Source organism: Zonotrichia leucophrys, chromosome 2, assembly GCF_028769735.1.
Source record: "Zonotrichia leucophrys gambelii isolate GWCS_2022_RI chromosome 2, RI_Zleu_2.0, whole genome shotgun sequence".
In the NCBI taxonomy this organism is placed as follows: domain Eukaryota; kingdom Metazoa; phylum Chordata; class Aves; order Passeriformes; family Passerellidae; genus Zonotrichia; species Zonotrichia leucophrys.
Genome location: NC_088171.1, coordinates 105,793,080 through 105,812,305, shown reverse-complemented (window position 1 = coordinate 105,812,305; position 19,226 = coordinate 105,793,080). Strand labels below are relative to the sequence as shown.

The 19,226-nt window shown below is 38.9% G+C and overlaps 1 protein-coding gene across 8 annotated transcripts in view; it reads right to left on the bottom strand.

Annotated features, from left to right (window-relative positions):
- The window catches only part of GREB1L (GREB1 like retinoic acid receptor coactivator), a 132,909-nt gene that overhangs the window by 24,368 nt on the left and 89,315 nt on the right, over nucleotides 1-19,226 (bottom strand). For all 8 annotated transcript variants that reach the window (XM_064705951.1, XM_064705956.1, XM_064705953.1 and 5 more), the window contains 11 exons: nucleotides 18,940-19,077; nucleotides 18,486-18,605; nucleotides 16,646-16,783; nucleotides 14,673-14,858; nucleotides 8,135-8,461; nucleotides 7,143-7,271; nucleotides 6,407-6,541; nucleotides 4,298-4,495; nucleotides 3,263-3,443; nucleotides 1,673-1,865; nucleotides 162-295 (listed from right to left, as the gene is read on the bottom strand). In XM_064705951.1, coding sequence (XP_064562021.1) covers nucleotides 162-295; nucleotides 1,673-1,865; nucleotides 3,263-3,443; nucleotides 4,298-4,495; nucleotides 6,407-6,541; nucleotides 7,143-7,271; nucleotides 8,135-8,461; nucleotides 14,673-14,858; nucleotides 16,646-16,783; nucleotides 18,486-18,605; nucleotides 18,940-19,077 — 1,879 coding nt within the window. The remainder of the gene's footprint in view (nucleotides 1-161; nucleotides 296-1,672; nucleotides 1,866-3,262; nucleotides 3,444-4,297; nucleotides 4,496-6,406; nucleotides 6,542-7,142; nucleotides 7,272-8,134; nucleotides 8,462-14,672; nucleotides 14,859-16,645; nucleotides 16,784-18,485; nucleotides 18,606-18,939; nucleotides 19,078-19,226) is intronic.

The window sequence follows — 19,226 nt, the reverse complement described above, 5'->3', positions numbered from 1 at the left end:
CTGCACTAAATTTGTTACAAAAATAAAATTGCACATACTTCATGTTTTCCAAGATCAACATCAAAGGTCATCGTGTCTTCATTCCCCGTAATGGGGCTCATAAAGATGTATCTTTAAGATCCCAGCTGGGCAGAATCCCAAGTTTCCATGTTATTATTTACCTTTCTAAAAGTGTGTTGACCATTTTTTCAAAGGTTTCATCACATCTCAAAAGGGGACTTGTGACTCCCCACTGGAGGGATTTGCTGTATTCATTCAAACCAAAGTATAGCTTTTCTTCACTTGCTGCATCATCCTGTTTCGTACACAAACAGCAAAAATATAAGGTATTCTAGAACAAATTTTTATTTTTTGTGTCATTTTAAAAAATAAGTGAAAAGCACTTTCCCAACCAAAGAATCCTTTCTCCTTTTATCCATTCTCCCTAAGTGATGCTATTTTTTTGTTTCAATGAATACAATAAAATGTAAATTGTTTTTTTACTTAACTTATTATTTGCCAGGTCCTTGCAAATTTTTCAGTATTACCTACTACCTGTGACTGCAGCGGGTTTCTAGAATTCTGCTAATTATTTTCTGACTCCCTGTCTCTGGCTTTAGATCTACTGACAACTGTCATCTCATTTCTATTTAGAGTGGTACTTGAAAAGAGAAGAATTATTAATTTCCAAAGTTGTTCTTGATTGTCAGAGTCTACATGCTTTTCTAATGGAAATCACAAATTAGTAATTTTTTTTGTTGGAATGTAAATCTGCATTCAGCTACCAGAAAGACAGAATATTTGTGTTTCAAATTTCATGAGCCTTTGATGGAAGCACAGCATGTTCTCCAGTGCATTTATATCAGCAGTAATCTCTAGCAATGTAATTAACCACCTACAGTCTCCTTGCTTTTTGTGGGTTACTTTTTTAATCAGAAGACTGAAAGTTGTTAATTATTTTTTACTTTTGGGAAACAAAAAATTGTCTAGACCATTTTAGAAGGTCACCACATGGTTTATATTAACAATCAACCAAAATTTATTCTGTCATTTTACATTAACTATTTTTACAGCTCCCATTTTAAGATGCTTTGCAGAAACTAATGGTCCACTCAGCACAGTAAAGTCAAATCTGATATAAATACACCAAACAAGTAATAAGAGAAAATGCTATTTTTAGCAGGTTTATCCAAAACATCCTCAGAATCAGCTGGCTGAAATGATGGAAAAAGTTAATAGTGCAGAATATCCAACAGGATCTTTCCTCTGCACAATGATAGCATCTACTACACCAAAACTTGTTAACCTAGCACACAACTTTAATTAGGACTGGGAATGAAACGAACAGACTTGACAGGATATGTGAGGTATAACTTACAGTCAAAAGTCAGATTGCTTGAAAAGGGAAAGCCAGCTCTGGAGCTTCATGGCACATCTACATAGCTTTGTCTGACCAGAGCACAGAAAGTGGATTCTCATCTTGCATGACTAGATAAGGAAACTGTTTAATTCCTGGTCCTAAATATCAGGTGCTACCTCTACCATCACTATCTCAGGGCTGTCCACCTGAAATCTGAGAGAATAAAACTCCAGCAGAGAAACAGCTCCCTCCCAACACACACATTTTCTAGACTCTGTTAGGCATGAATTCCACATTAAATTTCACAGTTAAAATTCACAGTTAAACACTTACCACAGTGTCAGATTGTATCCAATGTACCTCATTGCTAGAGCTGATCCTGGACTGCTGTGTTTGCAGGGCATAAGGGAAAGAGCTGACCTGAAGAACAAGGAGGTTGAACGCTTCAAGCACCTCCCTGCAATTAATAACTCTATCAGCCAGACCATGATTAGGCTCACCATGTGACAGGGAACTTGAAATGGCACTGCAGAGATAAGAATGCAAAGAATTGCCTTACTGATGTCCTGAAATTCAATGGATTACTATCTTCCTACAGAAAAATCTCTAACTGACCATGACACAGAGAACCATGGGTCAAAAAAAAATCTCTTTGGAAAGGTAAAAGACTTCAGAAAATGTTTGACTGTTCTCTGTGGATAAACTTAGGGAAAAGAGGAAAAACAGCAAATACCTAAATAAAGGATCAAAATCTGTTGACAGTGAGAAGGTGGATTAGTGTGGCAACTTAAAAAAACATCACATGGAGGAAACCAAAAATAAACCAAAGTTGATTAAACCCCTCTCATTAAAAACACTGTTCCATGAGCTGTGGGGACAGGATATAGCAGCAATTTTATGAAATCCAGTAGCATTTCCAGTCTGAAATAACAAATTTCTAAAAGGCTGGAGAGCCTGAAAGTCTACTGATGTTCTGAGCTGCTGAAATTGCCTTTACTTCCATTATATATTCAAAAATTCCAAATTCAAAGTAGAGCAAATAAAAAAAAGTGAATGGGGAGACCAGGTAGAAATAATGTTGCTTTTGTCTCTTTTCAGCTGTCCTTCAAGGAGAGTATTTTGCTTATTATAGAACCATAGAATGGTTTCTACATTAAAGAACCTTAAAGACCATCTAGTTCCAACCCCTCTGCCATGGGAATGGACACCTTTCACTATTTCTAATATTGAAAAGAATCCCACAACCTTATATATCATGTTTAAACCACATATTCTCCTTTGTTTACTCATGGAACAAGAACAGAATAATAAGCCTAACTTATTTCCTTCTTCTTTCAATATGAAGTTGTGATTTGGTGGAATAAATGTTTTTGCATGTGTGTACATGTTGTGTTTAGACCTAAAGCCAAATTCAATACAGCTGTTTTTTAAGATCCTTTTCTTACAGAAGCTATGGCATCTTTCTTATGATGCAGACTTAAAATGTCTGTAAGCTTTCTCATATCACAAACAACACTATTATCAGGGCTAGAAACATGAATTAAAGCACGACTAGCTAGTGAGCATCGGATACATTTGGGTTTGAGCACAGAAAAAAGAAGAAAAAAAAAGACAAGAAGAACAAAGAAATTTGCAAAATCCAGCATTTTCCCCTAGATTTCAGCACCATAGCACACAACCGTAAAAAGAGTCCTGTTAGGCATCCAATAATCTGAAACTAATCTCACCTACCTTCAGCTGAATCAGAATTAGGTAACAAATATCATGGGGAACCAAAAGAGATTCTCTCTGATTATAAGACACAAAATGCCTTAAAAACACCTAGGCAAAGCAGTATGTGTCTAACATGGCAAGTCTTCTGAAAAACCTAATGGGAAGATGCTGGGAGAGGGTGGTTTGCCTTCAGCAGACTGGAGCAGCTACCTTGTTAAATCCACGTGGGCATTGTCATGAACCAGCACAAAGAGCGTGTAGGGGTTCTGCTTCACGCGCCTCATGAACACTTCAAATTTAGCTTGAATCTCATTGTCCAGCCGGACCACGTATTTCTCAGCTCTCTGATAGGCTGTCCCATTGTCTTCTAGGCCCAAGTCCACAAGCACACCTGTCAAAAAGGGGAATACAACAAAAATATTTTCCTTTGAGTGCATCCAAAAATGAAGGGTCAATGGGAAGTTGCCACTTGTCTGCCAAATCACTGATAGGCCCCAGCAGGAAGATGATTATACAAATGGGATTTCTTTCACAACAGAGGCCAAAATGTGCTCCTTGGCTTCTGGATTTCCTCCAGAAAGTGCCTGAAACTTCTCACGTTATAAAAAAGTGGGGGGAAAACATCAGGCCTCCACAAACATTTCCAAAGCAGCACTCAGCTGGTTACACTCCATTACTGATCCTAGGCCAAACTTGCCTACATTAAGCTAATATATTAATATTGTTTGAGCCAGAAAAAGTCACCCTGACCTTTCCTTTGCAAATATCACTAATTTTTGTAAAACTGATTCCTCCTATTACCATATCATATCATATCAATCATATCCTATCGTATTGCATTGTATCATATTGTATCGTATTGTATTGCATCATATCATATCATACATCATATCATATCAATCATATCATACTTTTCATGCTCTGCTTCAATGTTTGTGTCAATACAACCAGTCTTTGTAAAGATATATTGCTGTCATATTCATATATTAGGCATGGTGCAATGCATACGACGTTGAATGCCATTTGAATTAAAGAAGTAAACTACTCTGAAATATGCATCAATTAGGTATTTTTAAGGGTCTTAATGATGTTGTAATTTTTTTTTTTTTAAGAAATACAATAAAAGACAAACTATGAGGACAAAAGATGTGCTGGAGCAGCTTACTTTTCCCCATACACCAGTAATGACGGAGTAACATCCCATACTGGTGTTTATCAGCCTGTTTGCCCTCCCCTCCCTTTTACCTGATTGTCGAATCCGCTGAAGGGTCTGCTGCACCAGGACTTCTGAACGGGGCACAATAACGATGAAGTCCACCTTGCTGAAGTGGCCCAGATCCAGGCTCTGATTGCCACTGTCTGCTATAGCACAAACCTGGGACAAGAGCTTTCTGGCAACTGTGAGCTGTGGCTGGTAAATTTGGAAGGTATCAACATCCAAATCTAGAGTGTGTTTGTTTGAAAAAGAAAACAAAACACAGCAAGAAACATGTTTACTCTCCCACCCCCCAGCAAAACGTGACCCTCCAAACAGCCTACCCTCTATTATCAGGAAAAAAACATCACTCACCAGAATAAATCTCAACTCTCTGGAAAGTTTGGTCCAGATCACAAATGCCAACTTTCTTTCTTTGATAAAAATGTGGTAATATATCAGATGACTTCATGTACACCACTGACCAATTTTTAATATGCCCTAAGTGTTTTAAGGATTTCTAACCCAAGGAAACCTCAGCGCCCACACAATGAAATGCATTCTGTTAAATGAACCAACACATACATAATATGCATGCACATACCTAGATATATAAAAAGATGTACATGTGTACATACAATAAAAAGCAGAGAGAGAATGGTACAAAGCTCTAATGTTCTCCTGAAACTCAGATTTATTTGGACTTAATGAACGTCAATATCACACTAGATGCAGAGAACTGAGAGACTGACCAGAGCACTCATGTTTACTCAAAATAAAAAGCATGTTCCATTTCAGTATTTCCATTAGGTCAATTCTGTGTCCAACAATCCATGCTTCATTAACCATTTTTCAACTTGCAGGTTACCAGATTAAAATTTATAATGGTATTACAGTGTTTTGTTTATACCACTTTTACTACTGTGTTGGTTTTACACAAGGATGTGTTTTCATGTGTGCATATGCACATGTGATTATCTCCTCTTCAAATATGCCTTAGTGTCCATTTCAGCAGGTCTGCTATGGAAGAAATGTCCCTCTCACTGCCTAGGAGACTTACTACTTTATTATATATTATTTTTTTTTATTCAGGTAGTTTCTGAATAGCTTCAACCACTGTACAGCCACATGTTAAGGACAAAGCTAACTTAGAACAATTCTTTGAGAAAATATGAAGGTTTAAAAAAAAGTACACAGTAAGAAGAAAAAAAACCCCAGAATCTAAAGATCCTTCTCCCTTCAAATTAATCCTCTGAGGAAGCTTGAGACTTGTACTTCTGAGGGTGCCAGAACAAAGTGCCTGGCAGCCCTTCTAGTTGGATCTCCTGATCCATGTGGAGACAATAAACCATTTTGCTTTCATTCAGATTTAATACTAAATAGATGAATTTAAGTTAACTAATATGAACCAATAGCATACCTTTCTTTCACAGAAAAAAGCTTTACTGGAGGTTGAATTTGTTTTGATACTGGACCTGAAAGAATCTCAGTGTTCACAACAGCTCAGTGTATCTTTTCCCAGTATCATGCTATGAAAAGTATGTTTAGAACTCTGATTAGCTAAACAATTTTGAAAATTAGCAATTTTAGACAGGAAATCCTAGCTTACCTTTTGCACTTAAGAATCTTATCACATTAGGCTGAATAAGATGCATCTGAGATCAACAAATTACAGATCACACTTCCCTAGCCCTTTCAGCCCAAGCTATTAAAACACATAGAAGTTTAAGCCTCAGAGCACAATGGTCTAATGCATATTACCAGGCAGGAGGACAGCTGAGGAGATCAGAAGGAGAACACAATTCCCCTCTGCCTTAAACTCAAGGCTACATTCCTTTTCTCTGAGCAAAAAGATGAGATGAATCCACTCTGCTAGTGCTACAAAGAAACATCTTCTCTACTTTGCCTGATGCCTAACAGAAAATAACATGTTTTAGCTAATAGAATATAAAAACATCAGGGGAAAAAAATTGCTGAAGGTTATTACAGAGATTTTCTGTCTGAGCAACTGCTGTATTGCTACATTTAGCTGGCAGTATTAGTATTTTAAGGTTGGCACACTGACTGCAAATGTGCCCCCAGATTCTCCTGAGGTGTATGCATTCTGACGTTTAGTGAGCTACTCACTTATTTCATATCTTGCACGTAAAAAAAATTACCTGGTTCTTGCGTAGAAACCATGGCAATTGCCTCCTGAGATGACACACACTCACTAACATCTCCATTAAAAGGAATAATGACACTTTCCCCTCGCTGCTGTAGCATCTTCTCCAGCAGCTTGTCCAAATCATCACCTAGATCAGAATGAGCAGCACCAGGAAACCATTTCAGAGAAACACCATTGAACATTACACACACCCATGTTCTCCCACAGCTGGTGTCAAATCTGCACTCAGGCAAGGGACTGGGCATACAGAGAAGAGAAGGAGGGAGAATACTTTTCTATCTACTGATTTACCAGCTGGATTAGTTTTTCTTGTTTTTTAAAAAGGAGCCACAGTTGTATAATTTCAGGTCTGTGGCTTTACAGCTGCTGGTGACATCTGATGATTACAAAGAAATACACACCATAAAACAACCTCTAAAATCTTGCTAAAAGCACAAACTAGAAAACACTTGTGTACTTATGGGTTACATAAGTATTACATGCCCTGCTATTATATTCAACAGCGAGACAGGGTTAAAGATGTTTTGCCAGAGGGTTATGAACTGCCACCACACAGGTGAAGGAGACAAGCACTCTTTTACACACAAGGAGGAGAAAAGAACAGAATGCCTCTCAATGGAGAGAGAGCTGTATCCATGTGCATTTTAACTGCTGAACAGGAGACACACCAACCCTAAAGACAAGACTATCTTGGCTAGCTAGAACTTCTGCTTCTTAGAATCACTCACCTAAAGATGTATTTTTGAAATGTGATGCCAGGAAACTAACTTTCCCTGTGATGAGCTCATAACTGATCTCTTTTAAAAATTCACTGGTGGTGAGCATGCTCTCTGCAAGCGCCCGAGATTGATACTGACCTGGAGAAGAGAGAGGGAAAGGATGAGAGCAAACCTTAACACAATTTATTGTCAACACAACCTCCTCATTCTAGGAGTCTGGGGCACTCTGATCTTCAATCATTGATCTCCACTGCCTTTACCCAGTAGACTGGGAGAGCAGTCTCAAGTCTACTTCATTAGTGACTGGAGAATTAGTTGATATAACTAATGTTAGCAGGTTCTCTGCAATTGCACATCATTTTGAATACTTGTATGACAAATGATACTCAAAATAAATATCTGCACCTTAAAATAAATGGAGGATTCTGGATAAATAGGAAAAAAAGTAATTATCCCGCGTGTGGGAGAAAAAAGATTTTAAAAGTAAAAAATGGCATTACTGGTTTATCTGCCTACAAAGGAAAGATGACTAGTCAAAGTTCATTTCCATCCAGACACACTCATTCACACACAGACAGCACAGCCAGTCATCAGTGCAGAATAAAAAGGTTAAAAATAAGGACAAAAAGGATGAAAAGCACATTCTGTTCTGAGCAGTCTGCAGAAGACCCTGCCATGTAAAATATCGCAGTTGTTACAAGAAACAAAGACAAAGCAACTATTTTGTCACTGGATCACTTCAAGATATTTTCTAAGGCAATCACACAAACAATAAAGTCTCAGGCCTCTCAAGAAGTAGTAATGACTGGCATAAAGATACTTTTCCATATCCTCATGGACTTCAGTACTCTAAGTCTTGGTGAAGATACAGTAAACTGTGACATTGCAGTGCAACAATACAAAGGAGAATAAAAAGAACAAAAGGGATTTAAAAACCAGATCAGTAACTCAAGAAAATGAATTTGGCATTGCCATTTGAAGCACTCTGCAAATATACTCACCTAGAACCACTACACAGAATTCATTTCCTCTAATCTTGGATGCACAAATGGCAACTACATAATCTGGTAGCTTTTGCTGATGCTTCATTTCATTGAGAGACCTCAAGGTCTCCGAGATGCCCTCTGCCAGGGAGTTCTGGGTGACAACCACGTGCACGAGATCCCGGGACACGCTGGCAATTAACCTGGCAAGCCAAGGGAGTTGACCTGGTGACACAGAGATACACTGTGCACTCATCTGCAAGGATCTCTCCCTCAGAGTGAACTCCTGCATAGCTTTCAACATGATCTGCTCAAATTCTTCCCTCAGGGGTATCTGGTCAGGACCTACAATGAAAACAAACAAATAGAAGAACAGTGTCTCATGTAAAAATGTTATTGAAACAGCAATAATTACATATCTGTCTTGATCTGACAAGCTCCTTCACCATATTTTTTTATTTTTAAAAAAAAACAACACTTGCTGCTCAGTGGATATCTACTCATGTGGCTTACTCTTTTTTATTTTAGAAGCCTTTCCTTTCCACCACCACCTTTTTTTTTTCCTCCTCCAAACAATGAGGTATTCCACCTCACTCCTAGCTTCAGCAACTGGTGGGACAAACAAGGGAGTGGGAAAATATGTGCCTTTTGCCTGGAAGAGAAGGATTAAGCACGCAGCCATATGTTTTTGCAGCAGAAAACCAAAATGCTTATCCTTGTACCCTAATCACAGCCATGCAGCCTGACAAAGCCTGTTAAGTGCTCTTTGTTTTGCTTTTTCTCATCTTGCATACTAATCAACTAAGCATGGATGCAAATAAACATGTTTAACCTCTTCCTTAGCTTAATTGAATTAATTTAGCAAATCTGCAAGCACCCAACCTAAAGAAGAATATGCAAATTTAAATCTACATTCCCCAGACTCTGTCAACTGTACTGTCAACTTGAACTGGAAAACAGAAATATAAGCCATCCTATCTTGACATCAGTTCTCCAATTGAACTTCAATTAACATTCTGTTCAGTTTGTCTCATTGTCAAAGATATTCAGGAACAGTTAAAAACATTCATGAACACAGAGTAAAAAGTAACCATGGCTTATATTGCCAAGATCTCATATCAGTGCCAAAGGAGGCAGCTTCACACTTCATCATCTTGCTTTTCTATGACTAAACAGGGGGAGCTTAAATATCAGAGAGATGTAAAATACTGGGTTTGGTTTTATGTTTTCTTTCAGGCCAGGAAACAGAAAGGTTGTGTGAGAAACAGGGAGTGGGTAAATAACCCATAGCACAGAATCTGTAAAAACTGCCACCTGTTGTCATTTTTGCCTTTTTGAGAAGTAACATATGGAAATGCCACCATCCAATTACCACAGGATAGTAAGGCAACTATAAACTTGTAAGTGCAAGGCTGTTTTCATTTTTGATGCAAACTGAAAAATTCTGAAGAGTCCAATTTAACACAGCATGGGCATAATGCTCTCTTTTTGAGCTCTCTTTTGGAAATGGATTTTCTTTTTCCTTCTAAGAAAGCATCACATATTCTAGGTCCTTGAAGACCTCAAAATTAAAAAAAAAACAAAACTAGATATATATCAGCAGAGAAGAATGTTCCTCTGCAGAAATAAAGGAACAAATGAAAATGATGTTAGCCACTAACAGAAATTAAAGCAAGCTTTTGCTGATTGAGGGAGGCTACTTAAGAGACAGGCTCTAAACACAAGGGTCATCATCATGAATCCAAGAAGATTAAAATAATGATACAAATGGAAAAGAGGATTCTCAGTATGAGAATACACAGAATTTCACTCAGATTACTTATAAGAAAGTACAGCTGTCCAGAAAAATAATGGAACTAATATCAGATGAGATGTAAGACAAAATTATAGATATTGATTTTGGTTGTGAATAGTTTCCTTAAAAAAATATCGATGCTAAAAGGGAATATATAGAAGCTTCTCTGCAGAAATGAGCATGCAAATGATCATCTTGATTTCAAAAACAAAACTGCAAAAAAAATCATAAAATATTAATATGTGAGTTACATTCAGTTGGTGTCTGGTCACAAGTGGTGTTCTCCAGGGCTCAGTGTTTGGGCCAGTCTGTTTAATATCTGTATTGATGATATGAACAAGAGGGTTGAGTGAGATTGGCTCAGTTGGTCAAAACACAGTGCTAATAATGCCAAGGTAGTAGGTTCAAACTCCACAGGGGCCATTCCCTTAAGAGCTGGACTTGATGATCCTTATGGGTCCCTTTCAACTCCCAGTATCCAGTAATTCCGTATGAGGGCACCCTCAGCAGCTTGCAGGTGACAGAGGGCAGGAAGGCTCTGCAGAGGGCTCTGGACAGGCTGGATCAATGGGCTGAGGACAATGGTTTGAGGCTCAATGTCGGAACCCAGGACATCCCTCTGGCTGTCCTGAGCAGCCAGGACCCCTGCCAGGGGGCTCTCAGAGACCCTGGCACAGAGCCCAAGATGCCTGTGGTTTTGATTATGACCCATGGAGCAAGTTACCTTATATGAAGATCTGCAGGCCACGACAGTTAAGTAGAATGATACTGAATTTATCACAGGGTGAAAAAGTAGATTTTGGAGTTTCTAGAATGGGGGTTCAGGGGGCAAGATGGAGGGACCTGGGTGTGTTCAGCCTTTCTCCTGCTTGTTCTTGGCCTCCATCTTCTGCTGTGATGTTGGCACTTGCAGATTGGTTTAGAGCAGAAGTTCACTGTCTAACATAGGTGATAGGTATTGGAAAATAATTGTAAACATTGTATTTGTAGTTTTTAGTATAAAGACATAACACCATCCCGGGGGCAGGCAGAGTGCCTGGACTGTCTTGCTGAACGGACCTCAGCTGGACAGGAGAAAATATTTTATAGATAAGGAACAATAAACAACCTTGAGACTGAGAACTGAAGAGCCCTGACTCCTTCTTCAAGCACTGGGCTGGGAAAAGAGACTTTCTAATTCTTCTCTGGGTCACTCTGACCAGCGAGAGACCCAAGAGTTCAACTGAACAAAGTGCCATGTCCTGCCCTTAGGTCACAACAACCTCCGGCAGAGCAACAGGCTTGGGAAGAATGGCTGGAACGCTGCCTGCTGGAAAAGCACGTGGGGGTGTTGGTTGATGGCTGGCTGAACATGAGCCAGCATATATATGCCCAGGTGGCTAAGAAAGCCAATGCCTGGCTTCAACCAGAAAAAACGTGGCCAGCAGGACCAGAGCAGGACGTTCCCCCTGTACTCAGCCCTGGTGAAGCCACACCTCGAGTCCTGTGTGCAGTTCAGGGCCCCTCACTGCAGGAGGGATGTTGAGGTGCTGGAGCCTGTCCAGAGAAGGGCAGCAGAGCTGGTGAACACAAGTTTTATGGGAAAAGGGAGCTGGGGTTGTTTAGCCTGGAGAAAAAAGGGGCCAGGAGGACCTCACTGCTCTCTACCATTACCTGACAGGAGGCTGTAGCCAGGTGGGGATTGGTCCCTTCTCTTGGACAATAGGTGACAGGACAGATGGAAACCGCTCCAGTTGTGCCAGGAGAAGTTTAGACTGGACATTGGGATAAATTTCTTCACTGAAAGGGTGGTTAGGCATTGGAACAGGCTGCCCAGGGAAGTGGTGTATTCAGCATCCCTGAAGGCATTCAAAGACACATGGATGTGGCAGCTGGGGATATGGTTTAGTGACGAACCTGGCAGTGCTGAGTTAATGATCGGTCTCACTGATCTTAAAGGTTTTTTCAAACTAAATGATTCAATGCTGCTATGATTCTATTCCATTATTCTATACAGTTTAAGTCAATATAATCAAATGCCATCCATTTCTGGATGACACTTATTTCTGGGTAGAGGACCTTCAGGGTACATACCACAGGGTATGTACCCTTCTCCAACCACCTAAGACAGGAGAATTGTTGGAATAAGCTCTTACTTTTAGTTCCTGACTATCCTTTCCACTCAAAGCAAAGCCCTGCAAGAGCCTTGACTCTGGATGTGCATTTGGACATTAAAACTACAAAACACCTCTGGCTGTCACAGCACACAAAATCTAGAGCCAAAATTACTCAAATGCACCACAACAAGAAAGAAAGGAAAGGAGAATGATTTCAGAATCCTAAACAGGAGGTATAACAAAGGCTTCAGAAATCTTTTTCAACCAGAACAAAGACCACCTTAGCACTGCATAGGTTGAGATGGTGTTTGTAGAAATGGCAGTACAGTAGTAAAAAGCTGATGATTGCAAATGGTGGAATGTAACCCATACTGCAAATATGGGCATTCTGATATATAAAAACAAAGCTTGAGAACATTTCACCATGAATGCTGCCAAAGATAACAAATATGAAATCTGAATAAGTCCTGGAGGTAGACTAAAAAAAAAAAAAAACCACTAAAATCAAACACACTTCTTTATCTTTTTTTACTTATTCCTTCATCACAGTCAGTGGAATTTATTTATAGCCACGCTACAGCTCACAATCACAGGTTTAAAAAAGGTTTAAAGCATCAGAAATGCATTTGGTTTTTTTTACTTTGATTTGTAATATCATCACGAGCTGCTCAGCTGATTTCTGAAAACACAACAGCATCATACTACAATTAAGGCTGCCATAATTTCACAAGAACACTGACAGAAATTCTCAGCTATATCCCTTTTTTTTCCCAAAAAAGGAACACTTCCATAGCTAATAGTCTTATCATCTGTGATCACAGTCATCTGCAAATACATTTTATACAAGTAGTGAGATCTGAAAAAAATTAGGCAAGCCTCTCTTTCATGCTTTTGCCTGTTTTTTTATCTTTGCCTTTATCTTACTCTTTCGCAATATACTCTGGAGAAAAGAAAAACATGTTAGTCCTACTTTCTCAATAAAAAAGAGGCTTACATTAATAAATTGTTAATTTATATCTGTATTGGTCTCTTCTTGTCAAAAACTTTTGAATCTGGCCATCCCCCACTCATTTATAATCTGCTCTGATTTAACAACATGGGACAAAGGCTACATTTTGGTGCAGCCGTCACAATTCCAACAGTTTCAAGTTAAAAGCAATATTCAAACCAGCAACATGTTTTGATCCCCTCCTCTACAGAATGTTTTTACTTTCCTCCTCATTAGGCTCTTTCATCTTACAGCACTGGCACACGTCTCCACAAAAGGTCAAACAGCAAACTATTCAGCTTTGTCCAGCTAAGAACAAAAGGCAAACTAAACACCTGCTAATAAGAGAACTGCTTTATGCTGAAGTCACAGTGCTCAATGAACACAATTCTGCTACAGAAGCTTTGCATGAAGCCTCCTCTAGTTTCCAGCAAGTATAGACTTGATGCATCCATCTGAAGTTAGACTTGCTCATGGAGCATGATTCACTGACTCACAGGCTTCAACAATAGTTTATTTTTAACTGGAAAGGCTGTTATCAGCTGGCTACAAATTTGCAAGCTGCCCCTATTAATCCAGAATTGTGCGAAGCAGCTGGTTTTACCACACACACTCTACAACTTCCCAATAAAGATGAAAATCTCAAATAAGAAATTTAAGCCCACTGAAAGAAGGTAAAAGAAAAACATCCGGTAAAAAATCAAGAAACCCCTTGTCAGTTCTAACATGGCATCCAATGAACTAGTGAGGCAGAGAATGACAAACAAAGCTAACAAGTCACTTAAGAGAGTGTTGTTACAACATGGAAAATGGTTTCCTTCCTGTCTCCTCCACAAACTGCAGTGAAGTGTAAGCACTTATGGGTGAAACCTGCATGTTTGGGGTTTGGAGCACATTTGGTCCCCAAATTGTAGGGCTATCAGCAGTTGTGCTGCTTTTGGAACACCTGCATATTTCATACCATTATGTATTACAGACGCACTGTGCTATTCACAAAAGTAACTTCACACTCCCCTGTGATAAGTGGCATCTTTTCAAATACAAAAGTTAGGGTGAGACTACCATAGAAGTTTCCCAAAACTATCCTGCATTTTTAACTTCTAAAACCTTGCTGCTACCACTGTTCTTTTTATTCTAAGGTAGGGAAAATGACTGGGCCTGCAACAAGAGGAAAAAAATGTGGCTTGCAGATTTGCTCTCAAACTTGCAAAAAGTCCATTTCAAAAACATTTACAAGAATGAGATATTCACTGAATCACTTGCCTTAGTCTGAATAACAAATGTGGTTTTCATGTAAACAGTGCTGTCACCAAAACAATGACAACCATCACACATCTGCCAGCATTTGTCACAAAACTGAATAAAACAGACCAAGTGTCCTTAGAAAGGGCTGTGATAACTGATGGTTTGATACCCTAAGAAAATGAGTTATCTGCATTGCAAATCCATTTCACAAAGGTGACCTGGTCAATCCCCATATGGAGAGTAGAAGCAGTATCAGCCTTTAAATTCACTTCACTTCTTCTGTTTCAGGAGCCAAGTGGCAAAGTCGCACACACTAGATGGAGCCACTTGCCTCTCCCAGCCACAAAAGCAGCCAGAAAACTGGCCCTAAAAGGGATGTAAAGAAGGTATGAAGGAAAAAGAGGACAGTCTCAAATAAAACCAAGTACTTACCTAGCTGAACAAGATACTGAATAGTTAAAAGTATCATATTCTCCACACTTAGCAGCTGACTGCTGGACAAGCCCAAGAGATCCAAATCCTTGTTTTCCAGCTGTGGAATCTTGTAGCAGTTCACCAGCAAGGGACTTACAACAATATCACCAACATTTCCATAGAAATAAGGTAAAGTGCCATAGCCTATGATAAAACAAACAAAACCCCCACAGAAATTCATAAAATTTGCCCATTACATGAGATCTTGCACAATAATACATTTCCAAACATTTTCTTAAAGCTATCTAGCAAAATACATTGCACCAATGATTGTTCTTGGCATTATAATAGCTTAAAAAATAAATTATAGGCCAGTGATCCTCTGCTGTGTTTTACAAGAAGTGATCACATACATTTGCAAGAACTAACATTAACTGCATGATATCCAGCAGGGTAATAACTATTGTTAACCAAATACAGCTGAGAATATTATCTGTTTGGGTCTTACCCTGACCTTTAAATACAGATTCTCCATAATATAGTGTACAAAGAAAAAAAAATCAATGAAAGCAAAAGTACATTGATCTTAACATTATAAAAGCAGCATAAGTCACATTAGCATTGATTCAGCCACTGTGGTATTGCTGGGATTGATTTCACTTTTTTTGCCACCTCCCCATTCTGTTTTCATAAACAGGTAAAATAAACATTGACAACTAAACATGCTATTCTGTAAGGTAAAGCACATGAGCACAGGCTAACTCCTCTTTTCCTTCAGAATGTTTTTCATTTCAAAAGAAGCATTTCCACAGAGATTTTGCCAAATCCATCCTTTTGGGTACATCTGGTTCTGTACTATTAATAGGACGCTGTTTCTCAGGGCCACTAACAGTTTAGCCTAACTGAGGACTTAATGGCAGCTCTCCAAGAGCCTAAGGGCTGCATTCAATTTGCACTTAAGCTGATGGCTGTAGGCACCCTCATCTTTAATAAGGAAGTGTTTCTCTGAAAACCATTAGAGCACCACGCTAGAGCTTTATAATCGGCTTCCAGAAACAACGCTGAGCAAAACAAGCCAGAAGCGTAACCCTATCCTTGACAGATTTACTGGTGTACATGGCCCTGGTAATTCTCCAGGAGCTGTGTGTATTAAAATTATCTGTGCAAGTCAGGACTTGGAGCACTTCTCCATTCCTTCATGGAAATGATTCCACAGACTGTTTTGACAAGCATGTTCTATTGACACTGAAGCTACTTTATATGATCATCTATACTATACTGGACCTAAATAAAAATAAATTAGAGAGTGAAAAAAAAATTCACTCATCAGAATTTTGGCAGCACCTAGCTGACCCATCTATTTTAATTTATTATGCCCAAATAGCTCAGGTTGAAAGGCATATTCACACTAAAAGTCATACTCTTAAAGCAATGTCTTTCTAAGGGTTAACAAAGTAATTTTACAGCTAAAGGATTTTAAAAGCCTGAAGCCTGATGTGTTATCTCAATTGCTTACAAGAACTATGGACTATAAATGACAAAAAGTTAGTATGATTTACTTCTGTTTAGTCAGTGCAAACCAATTTTCTGGTTCTCATGTAGAATTCAGGGGCTTCAAGATCTGAACTATAAATGATGCAGGAAATATTTGCTTAGTTTACAAGTTGTTTATACCAGAAAGCTATTTCCATTACTTGGAAATTGTTCTCTTTTTGGGTTTTACAAAAATCTTATTTGTATAAAACTTAGATTTGGCCAGTGGTTCTGCATAAATTTGACCTAGTGGTGACCTGCTTGCAAATCAGGTTCTCCAGAAATCGCCTGACTTTCAGTTTTAAATATTGAGCAACTAAAGGAAACTATCTGTGACAAACCAACTTTGTATTGTACAGGACCAACAAAAAGAGAAATAAAAACCTTTTTCCTGGGGAGTGTGTATTAGTGTGTATTAGTACAAAATGCAGCATTTGATTCCCCAGTGTAAGACTTACCTATCAGAATCACTGGTCTGACTCCCGAGTTATTCAGCAGGTTTTCAGGAACTATTACAGTCTCCCCTGCTGGGATGGGTTGAGGCTGTAAAATTCCAGTTAACATGGATTGAGGAACTGGGACTGACAAAAGAGGCTCTATAAAATAAAGAAAAGAGAGACTTCCATTACTAAAAGGCTCATACTGTGATTTGGCCTTATGAACAAATAAGAAAAAAATTACTGCAAACCACTTACTGTAATAAAATTCAAAAGGTCTCTGCATTTCCTGCTATAGTTTTAAGTAATTTAAATGAAGAGCCTATATCCTCCTGTAGCCCCACCCCTAAAATAAAACTTTTTCTGGCCACTGTATTGTCGGTGAGAATGAGAGAGCAAAACACAGGTTTGAATATGCATCTTCAAACAAAGCCAAGTACTAAGCCAAAAGGCCACCCTCCAATACTGCTTCTCAATACAAGGGAAGAAACTGCTTTGACTTCTGACCCAGAATATATGTAGATAAGAAAAATAAAAGCAGGCCAAAATCTCAAAGTTGCCCTTTGATAGTTGCTACAAGAATAAAAATCAAGCTTTACTCATGAAAGAGCAGCAGCAGCTTTCATAAACAAAGGAAGCCAAGTGCAAGAATTTTGTAATCTGCAATCAGGTTTCAGAGTAAGGCCTGCTTCACAAGTTTCTTAGGCTTCATTTGGTAGTTTGCAACCGCTTTTTCAAACCATTTCACCAAGAGAAAAACATCAAAGTCAAGATGAATGAATGCATACCTGAATGTTCCACATGGGGAAACTGTTTACCCAACAGAAAAAAGTACTACTAAAGACTCATAGAAAATGAAGTACGCAAGAGAGGTAGCAGATTAGTGGAGACAAACTCAACAAACAGGGGAGATTGCCTTATGTCTCCAGCAGGTTTCTGAAGATAGAAACTGACAAAAGCTACAATTTGAAGTGTTCAGAAAAGCAGGACTGCACTACCATGTAACCCTCCTCCTGTGATGAGTATCTCTGAAAATAATTTCAAAATATCTTAAAACCAAGTCCTCAAGAGCAGAGTTAAAAAAGCATTGTGCATATTGATGAATGGCTTTTTTCACTCCTTGGACACTTATTCTCTCACTCTATAGAGAGAAGAATAAATAACTCTTTATTTCCCTTTAGAAAATATGCTAAATCTCACAAGTACTGAAAAGTACTCAAATAGGGAACAGTTTTATGAACAGTTATGAATAAAGAGGTACCTACATGGAAATCAATGAGTATTTGTAATTAATTCTATTTCCTGCCATGATATTAAACTCCCACAGCTTTTCCATGCATGAACTGAAGATCACCTAGTGTATCACTATCAGTGTCCTTTGTTAGGCCAAAATTATGTAAAGCTGTTTTTCCCATGCAGAAACAGAGTGTACAGCTTCTGTATCATCCCACACCACACTGAAACACGACAGTCAAGGTGAAGGCTAACGAAAAATCCTTGAAATATATTAATATATCCATACACCTGCACAATTTTAGAACAACTGAGTTACAGTTGGGGGAACCATGGATTTCTTTTAGCATTATATTTTTAATAATATTATTTGCCTCTTCTTTTCCTCTCTCTCCCCCAGCAGTTTTACTTCCCCTGTGTCGCATATTAGATTACAACAACTGGGACCTTGCAATCCTATGTGCTTTTCTGGGGGCATGGTGTACTTAAATACGCCATGATGTGCTTAAATACTTCAACAAGATCAGTTATGTTTGCTGTGTGACACGTGAGAGGTGCAGCACGGGGCTGCTGGGCTGGCTGAGTTCACGTTTTAACAAATGAAATGTCGGTGTCATTCAAGTTTTACCTGTTCTTGTCGCAGGCCGGATCGTAGGAACAGGTACTGCTAAACCAGGAGGTGGGACTGGGGACCCAGGAGACCATCCTCGGTGGCGTTTCTTTGGTGGTCCAGAACTGGACATGGATGCTGGAAGGAAAGTAAAAACTAATTGTAAACCCTGTCCTCCCAAATGACCAAATTCCAGCCCACCCTCCATTTCCCACCAGTGTTGAGCAGGTATCACATCGCAGTGCACCAGAGGCTCATACCTAGATTCACATAAAAGCAGACTGTGATGTGAAAAACATTGTCACCTGTGTTAAAATGTCCAGCATTATCATTAATGGTCATGCCAAAAAGCAAATGGATCTGTAAAGACTGAACAGTAGGAACAGCTACAATTGGAAGAAGAACAAAATCACGGATTTCAAGCTCACCATCAATGCAGCTTAGAATAAAAAAACAGAGAGGTTTTCTTTACCTTGATCTCCAGCTGCACAGCCAGGACTTGGAGATGTTGAGTGAGGCATTGGCCGAGAGACTGTAGTACTCAAGGCATTATTTCTTCCTCCATTAGTGTTTCCATTAGCAACATCCGTGGCACGCAGTGAAAGAGGAGCTGAGTATAATAAAATACAGAGTGTGTGGCTTGAGACAGTCTTGAAAACAAACAAATCAAATAATACAGCAACACACTGATGCAAAAGAACAGGGCAAGATGTGTGACTGAGAAAAAACATACTCCAGGGAAAGCATGAAATGTACTTG